The 16,987-nt window shown below is 42.5% G+C and overlaps 2 protein-coding genes across 2 annotated transcripts; both read left to right on the top strand.

Moving 5' to 3' along the window:
- Window positions 1-148: 148 nt before the first annotated feature.
- LOC126383859 (transmembrane protein 196) lies at window positions 149-10,024 on the top strand. Its single transcript, XM_050034586.1, has 5 exons — window positions 149-597; window positions 3,800-3,856; window positions 6,996-7,131; window positions 8,643-8,761; window positions 9,260-10,024. The coding sequence occupies exons 1-5, from the start codon at window positions 433-435 to the stop codon at window positions 9,329-9,331; spliced, it is 549 nt and encodes a 182-aa protein (XP_049890543.1). The 5' UTR covers window positions 149-432; the 3' UTR covers window positions 9,332-10,024.
- Window positions 10,025-12,325: 2,301 nt separating this feature from the next.
- polr1f (RNA polymerase I subunit F) lies at window positions 12,326-16,152 on the top strand. Its single transcript, XM_050035126.1, has 4 exons — window positions 12,326-12,655; window positions 13,404-13,545; window positions 13,735-13,943; window positions 14,934-16,152. Exons 1-4 carry the CDS (start codon window positions 12,354-12,356, stop codon window positions 15,421-15,423), a joined length of 1,143 nt encoding a protein of 380 aa, XP_049891083.1. The 5' UTR covers window positions 12,326-12,353; the 3' UTR covers window positions 15,424-16,152.
- The last annotated feature ends 835 nt before the right edge of the window (window positions 16,153-16,987 follow it).

The raw sequence follows: 16,987 nt of genomic DNA on the forward strand, positions 1-16,987 counted from the left end.
GACATGTGGGCGGAGGCTGCCACCTCTGGTCTCCTGGCTACGGCCCTGGACTGCGCGCGTGTCTGCGTGCGCGCCAATTCGTGCGTGTGTGTGTGTGTGTGTGTGTGTGTGTGTGTGTGTGCGCGCGCAGTGGTGCTTAAGTACCTCGGACAGCGCCAGGCTGCACACACGCACTTGAGCGAGCGGAGGAACTTCAGCGGAGCGCTCACTCTTCCCAAACAACATCCAGCCGCAGAGCAGCCTCCTTCCTCCAGCTCTGTTTACTTTAACCTTTCTGCCCCAGTTGGACCTACTTGTTCGGATAACCCCTCTCTTCCAGCCGGGTATGAAACCGTAGTAGAGCCGCGACGCAGCCGGAGCACCGAGAAGCGTACTCCTCTCTCGCCTCCTGCCGCCTCCTCCTGCTGGAGCTGGAGAGATGCCCGGGGCAGGATGTGCTCCAGCCGCAAGATCCTGTGGAGCCTGCTCCTGCTGTCCGTGGTGGAGGTGGGCTTGGGTGTGGCGAGCATCGTCCTGGGAGCCGTGGGCATCAGCTGGGTCCGGGGCGAGCACAAGCCGCAGCAGGGCGACGCGTCCCCGGTGTGGAGCGGACTCTGTGTACGTCCTGGGAACAACTTTGGTCCTTACTTTTCCTTATTTACATCCAGAGAGAATAAGCATCTTCAGGGTTACTGTGGAGGGCAGAGGCACAGCTAAAACTATTGGAACTATCAGCCTTTATTTACCACTGAAAAACATTCCTCACAGAGTATGGGCTGTATAGGAATTAAAATAAGGCATATATATGACTATTATTTGGCTTTATAAAGAGAAGGGCATGACTGACTACTCTGAAGGTTAACTGCTCTTTTATTATGGTTTTGACTGGGATATATCAGTAGAAGTTTGGTTCTAATTCATCTCTTTTTAAAATTATTGTCATAAGCTTATATAAAACTGCAACAACTATAACTTTAACTTAAAAAACACTTAAAAATCAGACTAACAATAAACTTTTCTTTAAAAAGCAAAGTCTCCCTAATAGAGGGCTTCTCTATGGTTCAATACTCAGTTTACATGTCACTTTTCTTCCTTTTTATAAAGCTTTTGCTCTGAGAAAGGTTTAGATATTAAATATTTTTGTTCATGCTGGTGGTTGTTTATCTAATATTAATCACTAATTGGAAGTTGTGGTTCATCCCCAAGTATTAAGACCCAGGGTGTGGTGAAGATTAAATATTTTGGTCATGGTTCTCCTTCATTGTGTTTGTCCATTGTATGTTATAGAGACTCACACAGCCATTTGGCCGAGACGATTCTGTGCCGGAGCTAAAGATCACTTTCATTCATTCATGCTTGAATAGTTGCTCGGCTCTCGTAAGGGTCGAAGCTTTTTACACACTCACTCCTCTGCATATGTCTCCCTCTGTTGTGGTGCCACTCTCAGCCTCATTGTCTTGATTTTGCTGCATAGCAATGAAAAGTTGACTTTCTGGCATTTTTAGTTGCTATATATAACCTTAACTCAATTATTGTACTATGAGTGCTGCTCCAGCTGAGGTAACACACTCTGACTTATTGCTGTAAGTGCCTGGAGCTCGGGTGGTATGTGAGTAGAGAAATAAATAAAGAATGAAAGAAGGAAACATCTGATTTTTGCAAAGTGTAAAGTATCTCAAAGACTCTTAAGGTGTGTTTAAATATGTGCAAGGAAAGCAAGTAGTGATATTACAATATAAAGGTTTGTTAGGCTTGTATATATGGGGTTGTATATTTGAGTGGAAGTGCTTGTGTGTGTGTATAAAGTTGCTGTAAAACTGTTATGCGCTGAGACAGGTGTGTGTTCAACCTCACAGCTGTTCTGCTGAGTCAGCCACCGTGTCTCGTGACTACCCAAAGCTTTAGACCTCCTGTCAGGAACTGGGAGTCACTCAGACCGACTGACCGCTGTCCTAGAAGTAGATTGAATGTCACACCTTTGATCTAAGTGTCCTGCTGAAACAGGAAAAGTGATCCCCATTCATATCTTGTGTTTGTCAGTACATGTTCAGCTGTGAAACTGTTTCTTCAAGATTACTTCAATCTGTTGTTTTAATATTGTTCCAAGTTACTGGGCATCGCTTTGATAACAGGAAGGCCATCTGTTTCATTCAGTGATTTTGCTGAGTGTGTAATTTCTAAATCAGAAGCGCCAGTCTTTGTTTAAACCAATTAATCCCTAAAAGTTTGTTGTTAAAGACAGACAGACGCTTTAAATCTACTGTGTATTGTATTTTATCTACATATGTCACACATCAAGGATTCAAGGATTGGGGCCTATTTTCATTTTTAATCCATAATTAGTGGACGAACAAGAATCATTTTTGAAGTTAAGAAACTAGAACTCACATTTAAACTGTTGCAATTAAGAAAACTACCCGAAAAGCACTAGACTCAGTAGATTTCTTTCCAGAGACGCCAACTTAGCAAACTCTGTCCTCTGATGAAGGCCACGAGATATGACTGAAAGCTCTGAAAGAAATTAAGTAAGTGGATCTGGAGTTACTCTTAGAAATCCCCAAGTTCAAAACCTTCAACAGTAAAGGGTAACTTAAGTGTTTTTCAATCTTGACCCTGTTTCCCATGTCTAAGTGATTAATGGAGACAACTGATGTTAAAGCTGCTCTAATATTGAGTCCAGCAGCCATGAAAATCGCTGCTTAATGGGCAATTGCACACTGTCAATTCACATCCACCAAAAGTGTTTGTTTTGCCACTGACAGGCTCAGATTGTTATTAAAAGTGTCCCTACAGAGATAGACCTTTGTGTCAAGAAACAAGAAACAGCCCCAAAATCACCATCGCCAAACCCACCAGACTCCATTTGGATAAACAGTCATTTTAGTATTGTAGAACAGACTACTTTTAAAGTCGACAGAAAGAAAATAAAACTCTCAGAAGCCACCTTGACTCGTCTTTTCAGTGCCAACAATCACCAGCTCTGGTTTGGTTGAAAGAGATCCTTAATTCACCCAGTTAAATGGGAAAACATGCCCGTTCTATACACACTAAAATTAAGGTTTTTCTAAATGGAGACTGGTGGTGAGCACTATTTCAGGGCTGTTTCTGGTTAAAAAAAAAAGGTCTATCTCTGTGGGGATGCTTTCCATAATGTTTTCTGAGCCTGTCAGTGCCAAAAACAAGCACTTATAGTGGACGTAAATTGACGATGCACAAATGACCCTAGTGGTTACACTGTAGCCTGTTTCACTCAACAGGCCTGCTGGACCAGTATCAAAAATGACTGTCTCCATTGGTCACGTAGACACAAAAACACAAGGTCCAGGTTGAAAAATACTGAAGTTACTCTTTAAGTGAAAGTAGAGTGATTTTAAGGTGCTTCTAAAACAAATTTAAAACTGCAACAGGAATGACCTCACACCCTCCCTTTACACACACACACACACACACACTGACTCCTTCTTCCAGCATCTTTCAGCAAAACAATGCAGCACAGTTCATTGTACTGTCCTCCTTCTAAGTGTATTCTGCCGGCGTAATTCACCACCGTGCTGCTCCAGTTCAGTCTGAATCACTGACATCCAGGACAATGTGGCTTCCTGCTAGGAGCCCACAATAACACACTCTATTTTTAGAGCTAGAAAGTTGCATCTGAATAAGCGAGTGTAAAGAATACATTCACCCTTTCCTGTTGTCAACACGGAGATGATGGAGCTTAAATAGCGTGAATTCCACATCGTCTCTGAACCAGTAATTTTCTTCTGACTGCAGCTTTTGAAACTGCTCATTTACTCATTTGTTGTTCTCTCTTTCCCGACAGTTTCTGGTCTGTGGGATGTGCGGAGTGCTGTGTGCTCGCAAGAGGACAGGTCTTATTGTGAGTACATGCATGTATTTGCTGTAGTTGTTTTGTTCCCCTAAGACCCAGGAGCCATTTTTGTTGCCCCTTCTTATGTGTATTAGTCTGTAGTCTCTCTTTATAAACTGCAAACAGAAAATACTTTCCAGTGACACAGTATGGCACATTGGGGGGTGTTTAAAAGGAATAATTTGACATTTTGGTAAATATGATTATTTACCAGATGGAAGATCAATACCACTCTTATATCTGTACAGTAAGCTACAGCCAGCAGCCAGTTAGCTTCTCTTAAGACTGGAAACAAGGGGAAACAGCTAGCCTGGCTCTGCCTACCCAGTTTGAATTCATCACTCTAATTAATGGCCCTATTAGTGGATATCAGCGTTATAGATATAGGTTAGAGGGCTCTTGCTACAGAGTGTCATTATCAGCTCATTAAACCACAGTGTTTCTTGTAATGCAGCCGTGGAGGAAGTCTGATGACGTAACGTTGGTATAAATAGTGACAGAAACCCTGCAAGGGGAGGCAGTCAAGGTGGTGGATGAAACAAACAAACACAGGACTTTCAGCCAGAAAAGAAGGGTTCATGTCCTGTGTGCTGATAACAGCACTCTGAACATACTAATTGGTTTAGCAGAAGCCTTCTAAACGATACCTATAATGCTGATAACCACTAACAACTCATATTTAATAGAGTAATAACACTCAAAATAGATGCACCGTCTGTTTATCAGTCTGTCTAAAATCCATAGATCAATTCATTATAATTTGTTTGCACAAATCGAGTATGTGCCAAAGTATTATGTGGTCAGGGTGTTGATTAGTGAACATTTCGGGGGTGCTGGTGGGTTGATTTTACTTCCACTGTGCAAAAAAGAAGCCAAAATATCAATGATATGGCCACTGCCATCTTGTGCAGTAGCAGTCTCCATGGTATCGAGTTCCCACCCATACACTCATTCGTCCAAACGCAAGCAGTTCCATTGATCAAAACCCCTTTTTATAGCAACAAATAGCTAAGTTTAAAACAATCAGAAAAATGCACACTTGAAGACACGTGATAAGAACTACCTTAAACGACAGACACCATCTTTGGGAAAATTCATTGGCCCATATCCCATTTGCCAACATGGAGGGGGCGGATTTATGACCTATACTGCAGCCAGCCACCAGAGGGCGATCAAGATGTTTTGGCTTCACTTTTGGGGAAGCTGTTATTTCTTCGTCTGCTGGCTGAGAGTGCTATTAATCTTCTCAAGAAAGTGAATAAACATGTATCCGAAAATGTTGAGCATTTTATGCTAGAGAAAAAAAGGCCACTCTGTTGTAAAGTAGAAATGTACATCTGAGTAATGTTGGACTTTTTTTAATCTTTCGCCTCACTCGAACTCTCGTCTTCCGCAGCTTTTGCTTGAATCTCAAGCTCTTGGTTGCGTCAATTCAAACAAACCTTCGCAGATTAAGTAAGATTCTCACTTATTGGTGAGTTTGTGATGTTATCAGTGCCCTCTGTTGCAGATTTCATGATGCCAAATTCTAATTGGCAGCAAAATTCAGTTTAGATTTGGACACACAGCTTCCAAGATGATCAACATTTGTTGAGGCAAAAGAGCCTTTGAGAGATGATGAAGATGCAACCCAAATGGTTATTCACTATTATGTACTGAGAATTTTCCTTTGACAGATTTATTTTGAGCACCAAATACTGTCACTATTCATTGAAATGACTCGACAATATCATGTAGTGTCACTCATCAAATATAAAATGTGAATCCACAGATAAACTCTCATAATGCTCTCTGAAGGATGCAAATATATGTGTATAGTCTGTTTCATGAATATTGACACTTATCTACCCTGGAAGTTTGCAAGTAAAGACTGTCTAATTGTATCAGACACCCAAAGGTGCTGTGTGTGTGTATATGTGTGTGTGTGTGTGTGTGTGTGTGTGTGTCCTGTCCTGCAGGTGCATACAGTGTGCTCTGTAAAAGACATCTGAGGAAACCAGAGGAGACAAGCAGTCACCTCTCCTCTTTTCTTTCTGTCATTCCTTCCATCTTTTTCGCTCAGCGTTCGCGTCGCAGTCTCTCCGTGTCTCCGAGTCCTCGTGTTTCTCTCTGACTCTCTCTGTCTCCTGCGGGGAGGGCACTAATGATGGATCAATGTCAGCACAATCCGCTGTAACAGAGACATCCCTCAACCTTTCTCTCCCTCTGTCTCACCCTATCGCATCCCCGCCTATTGTCTCTGTCGCCGTCTTTATCCTCGTGACATTCCCTTTTTCATCACTCCCATCCATCTACCTTCCATCTCCCTACCCTCACTGTTCAATCTCATTCTCGCCAGTCGTTTCGATGCTCTGACTCTCTCCATCTTCCTCTCCTCATCCCCTTCCATCCCCTCCCTCCTTGTTTGCCTGAGGGGTGATGATTGCATTAGGTTGGTTTGGCTCTGGAGTCCTGCCAGCCGCTTTCCACACTTCACCGGGTAATGACTGAAATTGGAGAAGCCCTTTTCCATGCAGTTAAAGGCATTAAAGGCATCTGTACTGGGAGCAATGAAAGAGAGCCTGAACTCCAGACACAATACACACTCACGTGCATACACATTATACAGGGAGTGATATTAAATCAATTGGATTTTCATACTTTGAATGCAAAGTAATGGACCTGCAGTCATTTTCCCATCAGATCCTGCTGGGAAACAAATTTGACTCCCATAATGGCTCTGAGTTTTCCAGCTGCTTTACTATTCTAACAAAGTAATCCGTAAAATTTGTTTGATTAAATACTGAAATGTATATCTCACCAACCGTCTACCACACAAATCACACACACACACACACACACACAAGCACAAAAACAAGTGAGTGATGCAAGCATATTTACGAGCCGTGCAATATTTCTGGAAGAGACAGTGTGCTTTGAGAGCGATCCAATTTTCTAATAGGAAATGAGATTTATTTTGACTGATACGCATTACTCATCAGAGCAGCCGTCGTCCAAAACAGCAGAATGATGGAGATGGAAGCTCAATAGGAGTTTGTATATCTCCCATCCCATCTCATTTTGTCAGTTTGTTTGTAGTTTTCTTGAGAGGATATCAATTCTGCCATTTGCATTAACATAAACCATTCTCTCCGTCTCTGTCCCTCAGATGATCCTGTTTTCAGCGTGCTGTATCTGCGGTCTGATTGGTGGGATCCTCAACTTCCAGTTTGTTCGGGCACTGAACAAACGACCTGACTCCATGCAGTCAATTCATCTGGCTGCCATGACTCTGGCCTGTCTGGGTAAACAAGGAATTACACCATGTGATGCAATGCAACACAACTGGACAACTCATTCATTAACATTTGTTAATGTCTGTTGTATGTGACATGTGTATGCTATCGAAATATAGGAGGTTTGGTAGAATTTATTTCGTCGACCTGTCTTATGGGAGCAGATACATTCAGAAGTTTAAAGTAAAGGTAAAGCACCTATCAATACTGCAAATTATCTTATTAGTATGCATTAAACTCATTGTAGCTCCACCTCCACCACACTTTTCTTTCGATTCTCACCTACAATTTGTGTCTTTTGCCACTCTTCATCTCTCTTAACAAGGCTAACAGTCTATAGCCATGCTAGCAGCTCTGATTTGCCAATGGCTCATTATTTCGAAATCCCAATATTCTGAAAATGTCCCATTGGACCAAAAGCCTGTTGGTCCGACAGCCCATTATCTGGAAAACAAACGGCCATTGCTCCGAAGGCCCATTGCTCTGAAAATACACACTCCTGTAGTTAGAAACATTCATGACCTGCAATCGGCCTTGTTACAATATTTTTTTTCCTACTATGGCAAAGGCATGACATTGGCTTCTTTGGATTGGATTGGGTATTCTTACCCCATACATAACAAATCTTACTCCACTTGCCTAACCCTAACCAACCCAACCAATAGAGGCAATGAGCACTATCCAATCAGAGAAAAAAAGCAACCTGGAAAGGTCCCATGATCTGCTTGGGAGAATAATCGGCCTTTATTTTGGACTCAACAAGCTCTTGGACAAATGGGCTTTCAGTCCAATGGAACATTTTTTGGACTATTGAGGTTTTGGAATAGTGAGCCGTTGGAAAACTTGACAGTCCCCAGATTGATGAGGCTGTAGAGCATTGCTTTGAGCTAAATGCTAACTTCAACATGCTTAAATACTCACAGTGACAATGCTAACATGCTAATGTTTAGCAGGTGTGATGTTCAACATGTTCACCATCCAAATTAAGTGTGGTAGCATTTGCTAATCCGCACTATGGACAATGTAAAGCTGAGGCTGGTGGGACTGTCAGTATTTTTTTATGTTGTGGAAAAGTCAAAATAGGTTACCTATGTTGGCACCAGATGGATCACCAGGGGGACATAACCATCTGTGCCAAATTTCAAAGAAATATGTCCAATAATTGTCAATAAATTTCAATAGATACGTGAAAATGTTGCCTGGCTGGTGGTGGTAGAGGAAAAATCAGGGGATCATCAAAGTCAGTTGGATTCTTCCTCTCTGGAACATGAACATCTTTGCAAAATTTCATGGTAATCCATTCAGTAGTCATTGAGATATTTTAGTTTTGACTGTAATGATGGACCAATCGACCAGCCAACAGACTTAAATTGCCATGATTTAGCCTACCCACATCAGACGCGCTACTAGCATGGCAATAAAAAGTATAAACTACTAAAGATGGACAGCCCACTCTTCCTTAAAAATAAAAATTCTTCCACTGTTTCTCCAGCTGGTTTCCTTTTTCCTGTCTTGTCCAGGGATCTCTTCCTGTACCTTATCCACGTGGCTTACCTGTCGCCTGGCCAGCTCCGAGCAACAGAGGATGTTCCTGGAGAGGGAGCACTCGCTGCACCACTCGCACGAAATGACTGAGAAGGTAGGACGTGACAGCAGAGGAGAGCTTCTGATTGGTCAGCTTACACAGTATGGCCTTAAGTTCCAACAGCACAGAAAATGTATGTTTTATGACCCAGGAGAATTTTTAAGTTTGTGTTATGGTAGTGTATGTTAAGCATAGACTGTATAAAATAATGGACGTGGCTACCGTGACATCGTCCGTTGGTTTGTGGACTCATGTTTTGAAGCCTCACGTTTGGCATTTCAGCCATCACCATCTTGGTTGTAATGAACAAGGAAATTAGCTACAGAGACAAAATGTTTATTGTACCAGGCTGTAAATACATGTATGTATATATCTGCTGTAAAATTGGGCATTTTAACATGAGTGTCTCTGGGTATTGACTCACTTTGGGGGCCAGCCTCAAGTGGCCATTTCAGGAACTGCAGTTTTCGGCACTTTTGCGTTGGCTTTATTTTTCAGCCCTGGAAGTTGCCACTTGATGTTAATTTAACAAGTGTCTTTGTGTGTCCCTAGGAGATCCTTGACAACTCCAGTAACGGCATTCCTCAGATCTCCTACAACGGACACACCACAGCGTCACCATGACAACGTGTCACCAAAGGCGACTTGCACACACTTAAATAGAGACAGTTCACGAATCGCTTGCTATCAGGCGACAAATACAGCATGTACTTCTTTCTACACATCCTGCGGCATACGCAGTGTCTATATCCTGACCGCAGGGAGCGAAACCAGGGACGCCTTTTCTGGGCCGCTGGAGTAAAAGGACATTTCGACAACAAGGGGAAGGTGTTTGTGCTTCTGAACGATTATGCAAACACGGGTTCAAACCCCCTCTGATCAACTCAAACCAAAGCCGCGAGGGAGAGCTGCCGTTTGGGTCATGATTCAGGTGACAAACATCTGCGTGACATCATCTGACCTTTAAACTAATAAGCAGGATATTTTATAATGCAATGAGATGCCTCAATGTGATGAGCACAAACAGAGCATGCAGCTGATTCACTTGAAGAGCTACTGCTATTTCAGACTCAGTGTCTTTATTCCCTCTCTCTGTCTTGTTAAGGATTTATGGAATGCAGATCTTGAGATAGCCCACAGTAAACTGTATGTATCGTCCGATAATGGAATGCTTTGATATGAAATACAGTGATGCGCAATGTACTGTACCATATATCTATGCTTGTATATCAGGAATCTAGTCGTACCTATAAATCAAACATATTTTTATAAATGCTTCTTATTAAAGTGAATTCAATTAAAGTATGATAAACCTGAGTGATGGTTTCTCTTACATGGATTACTGCAGTAGAATTGAGTGTGATGTTTTTATTGCCGTGCATCAGTGTGTGTCTCTGTTTGCATGTTTCTGTAAGTATGCAGGTGTTTTGAGTTATTACTTAGCTAGCTGCCCACTCATAGCTTTTTTAATCAATACCCTAAACGTTAACCTTTTCTATAAATGCATGCAGTAAATCTTAAAAACCAAGTGTACAGTATCACACATTGACAAACTGCGCACCACCGTGTCAACATAATCAATGTGGAGCAAGATTTAGGAAGTCAGTGCATTCCAACGGGACCACAGTTTATCTCAGTGATGCCTTTGGCTCCACTCGAGGTTCACACACTTACCATAAAGTTAAGTGATAAAGTAAATCTGTTTTATAGCACGTCTCAAACCCCCTCTCATGCAATGATAAACAATATCACATACACTCACATGCATGCACACGTACAGACACGCAGCTGTGACTTCTAATGAAGATATACAATTCCTCTGACAACATCACGCTGCTCAATACCTCATTATGGTGCTTGCCATGTGTGAGTGTGTGTGCGTGTGCGTGTGTGTGTGTGCGTGCGTGTGTGCGTGCATGCGTGCGTGCGTGCGTGTGTGTGTGTGTGTGTGTGTGATAACTAGGGCCCACAGCAGCAGAAGCCACTGGGAGCTCTTGCTGACTAAGAAACCACGTCACAATTTATCACCGTGACAACAGACAGGAGTGGGCCATGGCGCCCAAGAGAGCCCCAGATCTGCACCGCACTGTGCGTGTGTGTGTGTGTGTGTGTGTGTGTGTGTGTGTGTGTGTGTGTGTGTGCGTGCGTGTGTGTGTGTCTGTTAAATGCTGAATCATGTGACCTCCTGTCATGCTGTTCTGTCAGAATACAGTAACACTAGACTATGTGTGTGCAAGTGTGTTTTTCTATGCGTGTGTGTGTGTGGGTGTGCCCGCGTGTGCATAGATTGCACTAATTGACACCTCAGGTCACCCTAATGATCTTCATGTGCCATCACAGGTGAGAACAGGATACAGAATCAATGACCGTCTCTTATCAGACGAACAGCTTTACAGCATCCTTGTCAGGGTAGGCGGTGCACACCTTGCAGTTTACATAACCAAAGGGCATGTTGGGGAGGAAATGCATCGTTTTCAGTGGTTTACATAACAGGAAAGATCCATGTCACTTATCAAAATACTGTCCTCAGCATTTCTCTCCAAGAACCCATTTAGTAAAGCTTTTTGTCAGTGGATGTGGTTTATTGTAGGACTGAATGCGGGGAGCATCGTTGGATTTGCCTGCTGGCTGTGCCCTGCTGGACCCCTTTTAACCCTCTGTTAACTTCCTGTTCTTCTGTGTGTGCTGTATCACTGTGCTAGAACATTACATGACTCCCAGATTTTCTGTCCTGCTGATTAAGCACAATTCAGTTTGCTTAAATGCACCAAGTAAGCACAGCATTGCCTGAAATAATGTTCTAAACTCTAGATTTAGCAACAGTTAATCACATTACCACAAACCAGTTGCCATATTGTGAACATGAGGCTTTCAGGGGCCTCTGGTGCCTCACCCGCTCAGGTGTCAATTAGTGCAAATGCTGAGGCATTTACTTGAGTACTTTCATATTGCAGCATTTAAAAGCATACTAATAATATAACAACATATTTTTTTATATAGCACTTTTCAAAACAAATGCTACAAGTTGCTTCACATAACAATGAAAACAAGTAAATGAAGCAAGAGTATAAACAATGAGGTATCTGTAAATAATAAAGTGGTAAAACAGAGTGATAAAAACAAATAAATATACATAAATGTGTATAAATATGTACATGCAACCACACAGATAGGCAGGTACATAAAAGGAAGCATCTGACATGCAAATTAAACAGGTCAAAAAATGTATTATTATATATTTTTTTAAACTCACCACTACAACAGCACATTTTTAAATGTGGCTACATGTTTATAAGTCAATAATTTAACCATTACAGGTCTTACTAACACATGAGGAGCTATACAGAGCCTATTTTCTGTTGCTATTAAGGGATGGTTTACTTTAATTTTCAAACACAACAGTAAAAACAAAATGTAATTAATTATTAAATGCATTCGTTTTGATAATTAAGTCAAAGTCTTTTTGTTTATATGTGTAAATATTACTGTTATTTAAATAACTGATGCTGTACCTGTACTGTATTTATATTATTATTTGGTTGTAATTCCTCATCCTGGCCAGCAGGTGGCAATATAAACAAATATTTGACAGCCTTCCTCAAAGCGGAAGTCGCCTGTCTTTCATCTTCCGGTCTTCCCAAACAGCATGGCGAACTTGAAGCATGCAGAAGACGAACCAAAACATGTGAGAATGTCAGGTGAAGTATCCGCCACCGGCGCTGAAGTCACGCCAACAGAGGAGTCCTCTTTACCGGGCGGAGGTGCGGGTGCGCTCCCGTGCTCCGTCCCGTCGTTCGCGGCCGCCTCAGAGCTGCTGTCAGCGCCGTACTCGTGTCTGGTGATGAACACGCACCGGAGACACGTCGCCCTTCCGCCCGTGTACCTGAACAAGAAGAGGACAGGTATTCAGGAGGAGCTGGAGGCCGAGCTGCTCAAGTTCTCTCAGAGGTAACGACACCGGGCACCGGACGCTGCCTCGGCTCTGTCGACATGGCAGCCATTTCGTTAGCCGTTAGCTAGTAGCGTTAGCATTTAGCATTTGGTTTGTAGTTACTGTAAGTTTTCACCTCCCTGTCAGTGCTGATGAGCTGAAGACAAGGCTTGGCTCTGGCAGTGGTGCAGAAAGTAACGTCATCCTAAAAGTATCGAAAGTAAAAGTCAGTGTCAGTGTTACACTACATTATTATGTCATTATTAGTGTTGCATTGCTGTGTTTACAACATTTGAGACTGCAGCCAGTATGTAAAGCTGACTTTACTACTTTGGACTATTTTTTAGTTAACCCATATTTAACCAGGTGAGTCCCATTGAGATCAATAATCTCTTTTACAAGGGAAACCTGGCCAAGACAGCTGCACAGAAAAAGTTACAGCCAAGTAACCACACTATAAAAAACATAAAATACACTCAGTATCAAGTAGAAGTGTCCTTATGAGAGCTTTAAAATCAGGTGGAGAGACCAGTTTATGTAGTTTCAAAAGCTTCAAATCTTTTTGAGGGTTATTCTAAGTGAGAGGAGCAGAGCACATAAAAAAATGTGTTAAATTTTAGTCTGCATCACATTTTGTGTGTAAACTTCTCACTAACTAGTTACTAATGCTGTCTAGGAAATGTCATGGGATAGAAAGTTAAAGTCTCAATATATCATGTGGATCTGTGTCGAACTGATTCAGCTTTACTTGTTTGACCCGTGCAGTCTAAAGGGAGTACCCCTGGCTTATGACAACATCAGGATAGTGGGCCAGCACGGAGCCATCTACAACGACAGCGGCTACATCCACATGGACATAGAGGCCAACTTTATCGTCTTTCAGCCCAAAAAAGGACAGACACTGATAGTAAGTTTTGGCATTAGTGGGTAAACTCTTAAACTCTCTGTGTGAACAATAATGATGTGCAGTCCATTCTCTTTGTGTGATTAGATATTCATAGGGCAAAAAACAAACAAACAAGAAAACATTAATATAATCTTAACACCTGGCCCATGTATTCATGTAAATGTGTTTCTACTTTGTCTCTCTTCCCAGGGTAACGTGAATAAACTAGGAGCAAGCCACGTGGGCTGCCTGGTGCACGGCTGCTTCAACGCCAGCATCCCTAAACCCAACCTGGTGTCTGTGGAAACCTGGCGGGACGCAGGGCCCAGAATCGGAGCAGAGCTGGAGTTCGAGGTGACTACACTCGACGCTGACACTGCGGGGGTGCTGCTGATCAGAGGACGGCTGAACAGGACCAGGCAAGTGTGCTGTGGTGGTTACTGGATGAGGATTAAAGTAACCTGCGTTGTCTTTGTAGGGATAGGAGTCAAGAACCAGTTTCATGGAGTAATTGTCCAAATCGTCTAAGCTTATCGAGTCCTTTTATCGATGCCGGCATGTATTTCTGACAGTTGACAATGATGTTAAACTGCTGGAAACTTGTTGCAACAAGAAGTCATAACAGAGAGGAAGAAACAGTCCAAAGCGTGGCTATATTTGACAAAGAAAGATGAACACAGTGCTGCATCAAGTCCATGTTTCACCTGGGCAAATCACACCTGCACTTGATGTAGGATTGTGTTTGATGACATGTCTGTCGTGAAAGCAGTTTTCAGTCACTGTTACTTGTAATGTCAGCATTCAACTGAGCTGCAGAGCGGGATTTTAACTTTGTTTGTGACAGCAGCGAACAATTAGAAGTTGTGTAGGTGAGGAAAAGTTCATCATTTTTGATAGGATGCTTCTCTCTCAAGGCAGTACAGCTGTTCAGATTTGTGTCAAAACACCTGCGCTTGTTGTTCTCTATGTTAAGTCTTGCGCACAGGCAGCATCTGGGTGCATGTTGATTCGTTAGAAAAGCAGCAGTTTGATTATATCCACTCCCCGGATCGTCACATCGGCCACCATAGTGCGACTTCTACTTCTGTCAGTATTGTGACTCCAATGTGTTTTGCCTGCCATCCTCAAGTGTAGAAGAGAAGAGGAGAGAAGTAGAAGAAACCTGCAATCTTTATACAGCTTTCTTTTGTTGATTGTTTTTCTGTTTTAGTCTAAAAATATGTCAAACAGTGGTGAAAAACTCTCAATAATTTCCCAGAGCCCAAGGTGATGTCTTCAGGTTCCTAAAGATATTTAAATTATTTGGATGCTGTCACCTTCTTTGCCCAATTTAGTTTGCAGCTGCACCTACTTGAAAGTTGCCGTTAAGCCCTTGATTTATTACTCTGTTTTGTGTGTGTGTGTTTCAGGGTGCAAGAGCTGCTGGCCTTGTGTGAGAGCTCAGAGTCAGGTGCCCCCGCAGACCAGCCAGAGCCACCAGAGACAGAACCGAACCCAGAACCCACAGAGGAGTCTCCTGAAGACACCCCCAAGAAGAAGAAGAAAAAGAAGAAGGACAAAGTCAAAGAGGAGGAGAGAGAAGGGGAGGTGACAGGTACACCCTCCTGCCAGCTGGATGGCAACACGACATTAGAGCTGAACGGAACAGTGAATGAGGCAGACGGTGAGAAAAAGAAGAAGAAAAAGAAAAAGGAGAAACACGTGAAAGAAGAGGAGGTTGAGGTTGAGCTCTCTGCGATGGAGGTCCACGGCAGTGACTCGAGCGGCTATGTTAGTGACAAGCCGAGCAAAAAGAGGAGACGTGAAACTGGGACAGATGTCACATCTGGTTTTAGTGAAGGTCCTGAAACACCAAAATCCAAGAAGAAGAGGAAAAGTGACATTGAGCAGTTTGCCTGAAAAACGGATCATATATTGAGTTTAACAATCGAGGTGATACAACATTAATTCTGGATAAGTATAGAGACGTGCCTTAACGATTAAACAAAAGTTTAGCAGGCAAGATTTCTGGTGGCTTATTGTTAGTGCGTCTAAAATCATTCAAGCAAAGAAGTCTTTCTACAGTCATATGTTGTAGAGCAGACTTGACAGATTTGTCCTCATTGGGTTGCAACGCCCTCACACAGCCTGATGGGGGAGCAAAACTGCCTCATACATCCACACTGGGACCCAAAAACACAGGAACGAAACCTTGTCAGCTTCATCCGTTAAACACAGTGCTGAGATGAACAGGGCAGGTCTTTGCATTGAATTTACAGAGCCAGTGGGAAAAACATGAGTTGATATTAATGTTCTGTACTTTGGTATATATTCAGCTGCTTGGATACTGGAGAAGAACGGCTGTGAGCCTGAGTTCAGTTTAAGAAACTTCTGTTTTTTATTGCCTCATGTGCCTGTTTGAAAAGGTTGTCTAGTAACAGCTGCAAGGACAAACGTGTTTTTACACCCAAATATCCAGTCAGCGTCCCAGACATGTGTCATGCTCAGTGACAGGCAGTGCAGTCAGGAATTATTTGTGCTGTTTCACTTTCTTCCTTCACTGCTGCATTGACTTTTCACATGCAAAAAGTGGACATTTAATATTCACCTCTCATCCCAATTAAAGAGCTCTATATTTTGACATGTTTATCCTGCTTCCTTTTTTTTCAAGACAAAAGGGGTCTGCAAAAATCCCCACTTTAGAAATCTACATTGCTTTGATTCTGAGAAAAATACACCCCTTAAATGATTATAAATACAAAGATTTCTTGTTTTTCATGGCAAGTTTCCTCCCACAACACTCTTTTTTTGCTGGCCAGTGGGTGTCGAGTGATAAAGTGCTGAGAGACAGCCTAAAGATCTTTGTGTTTTCTTTACCCCCACCTCCCCTCACCCACCACACACACACACAGAGTCCTGCTGCCTTTCAGTGGGGAGTCTCATTAGCTGTGAGGTGCCAAAGGTTTGAGAGCTTATCAGGATCTGCCTAAAGAGGAGAGATAAGGAGCTGCAATTAACTTGGCTCATCTTCATCTGTCACACCTGATCACGTACATCTGTGCTTTATAATTAAAAGCCGTTTATAATAATAACTGCAGATCTGAAGGCTTATTAGAGAGTGAGACACAGAGGTATTTATGAGATAATTAATTATCAGAAACACCTATATTCCCTTTGTTGCAGAGCGTTAGATGAAACACTGATAACACTTGCATGCCTGTACGGTAAATATGAAGCAGCAGCCAGTTAGCTTATCTTAGTATACGGTCTGGAAGCTTGCCTGGCTTATTTTAGAGATGAAAGAAAATGCAACAGATCACGTCTAAGTGTTAGCACAACCATTTACGGGGGGTGTCTCTGCTGATTGCCTGGCAACTGATCATGGCCAGAGAAAGCAGGCCGACACGGAAATTGGTGTTGTGTTGGTTCCCTCATTAAAGAGCCTGTGGGACTTTTTCGGATCACGACAGTAAATAACTTCTGT

This window comes from Epinephelus moara, chromosome 22, assembly GCF_006386435.1.
Source record: "Epinephelus moara isolate mb chromosome 22, YSFRI_EMoa_1.0, whole genome shotgun sequence".
Taxonomy (NCBI): Eukaryota; Metazoa; Chordata; class Actinopteri; order Perciformes; family Serranidae; genus Epinephelus; species Epinephelus moara.

Coding starts and splice junctions, on each gene's coding strand:
- LOC126383859 (XM_050034586.1), top strand. CDS start 433: ATGTGCTCCAGCCGCAAGATCCTGTGGAGCCTGCTCCTGCTGTCCGTG. Junction 598..3,799: donor CGGTGTGGAGCGGACTCTGT/GTACGTCCTGGG, acceptor CTTTCCCGACAG/TTTCTGGTCTGTGGGATGTG. Junction 3,857..6,995: donor GCAAGAGGACAGGTCTTATT/GTGAGTACATGC, acceptor TCTGTCCCTCAG/ATGATCCTGTTTTCAGCGTG.
- polr1f (XM_050035126.1), top strand. CDS start 12,354: ATGGCGAACTTGAAGCATGCAGAAGACGAACCAAAACATGTGAGAATG. Junction 13,546..13,734: donor AAAAAGGACAGACACTGATA/GTAAGTTTTGGC, acceptor CTCTCTTCCCAG/GGTAACGTGAATAAACTAGG. Junction 13,944..14,933: donor GGACGGCTGAACAGGACCAG/GCAAGTGTGCTG, acceptor TGTGTGTTTCAG/GGTGCAAGAGCTGCTGGCCT.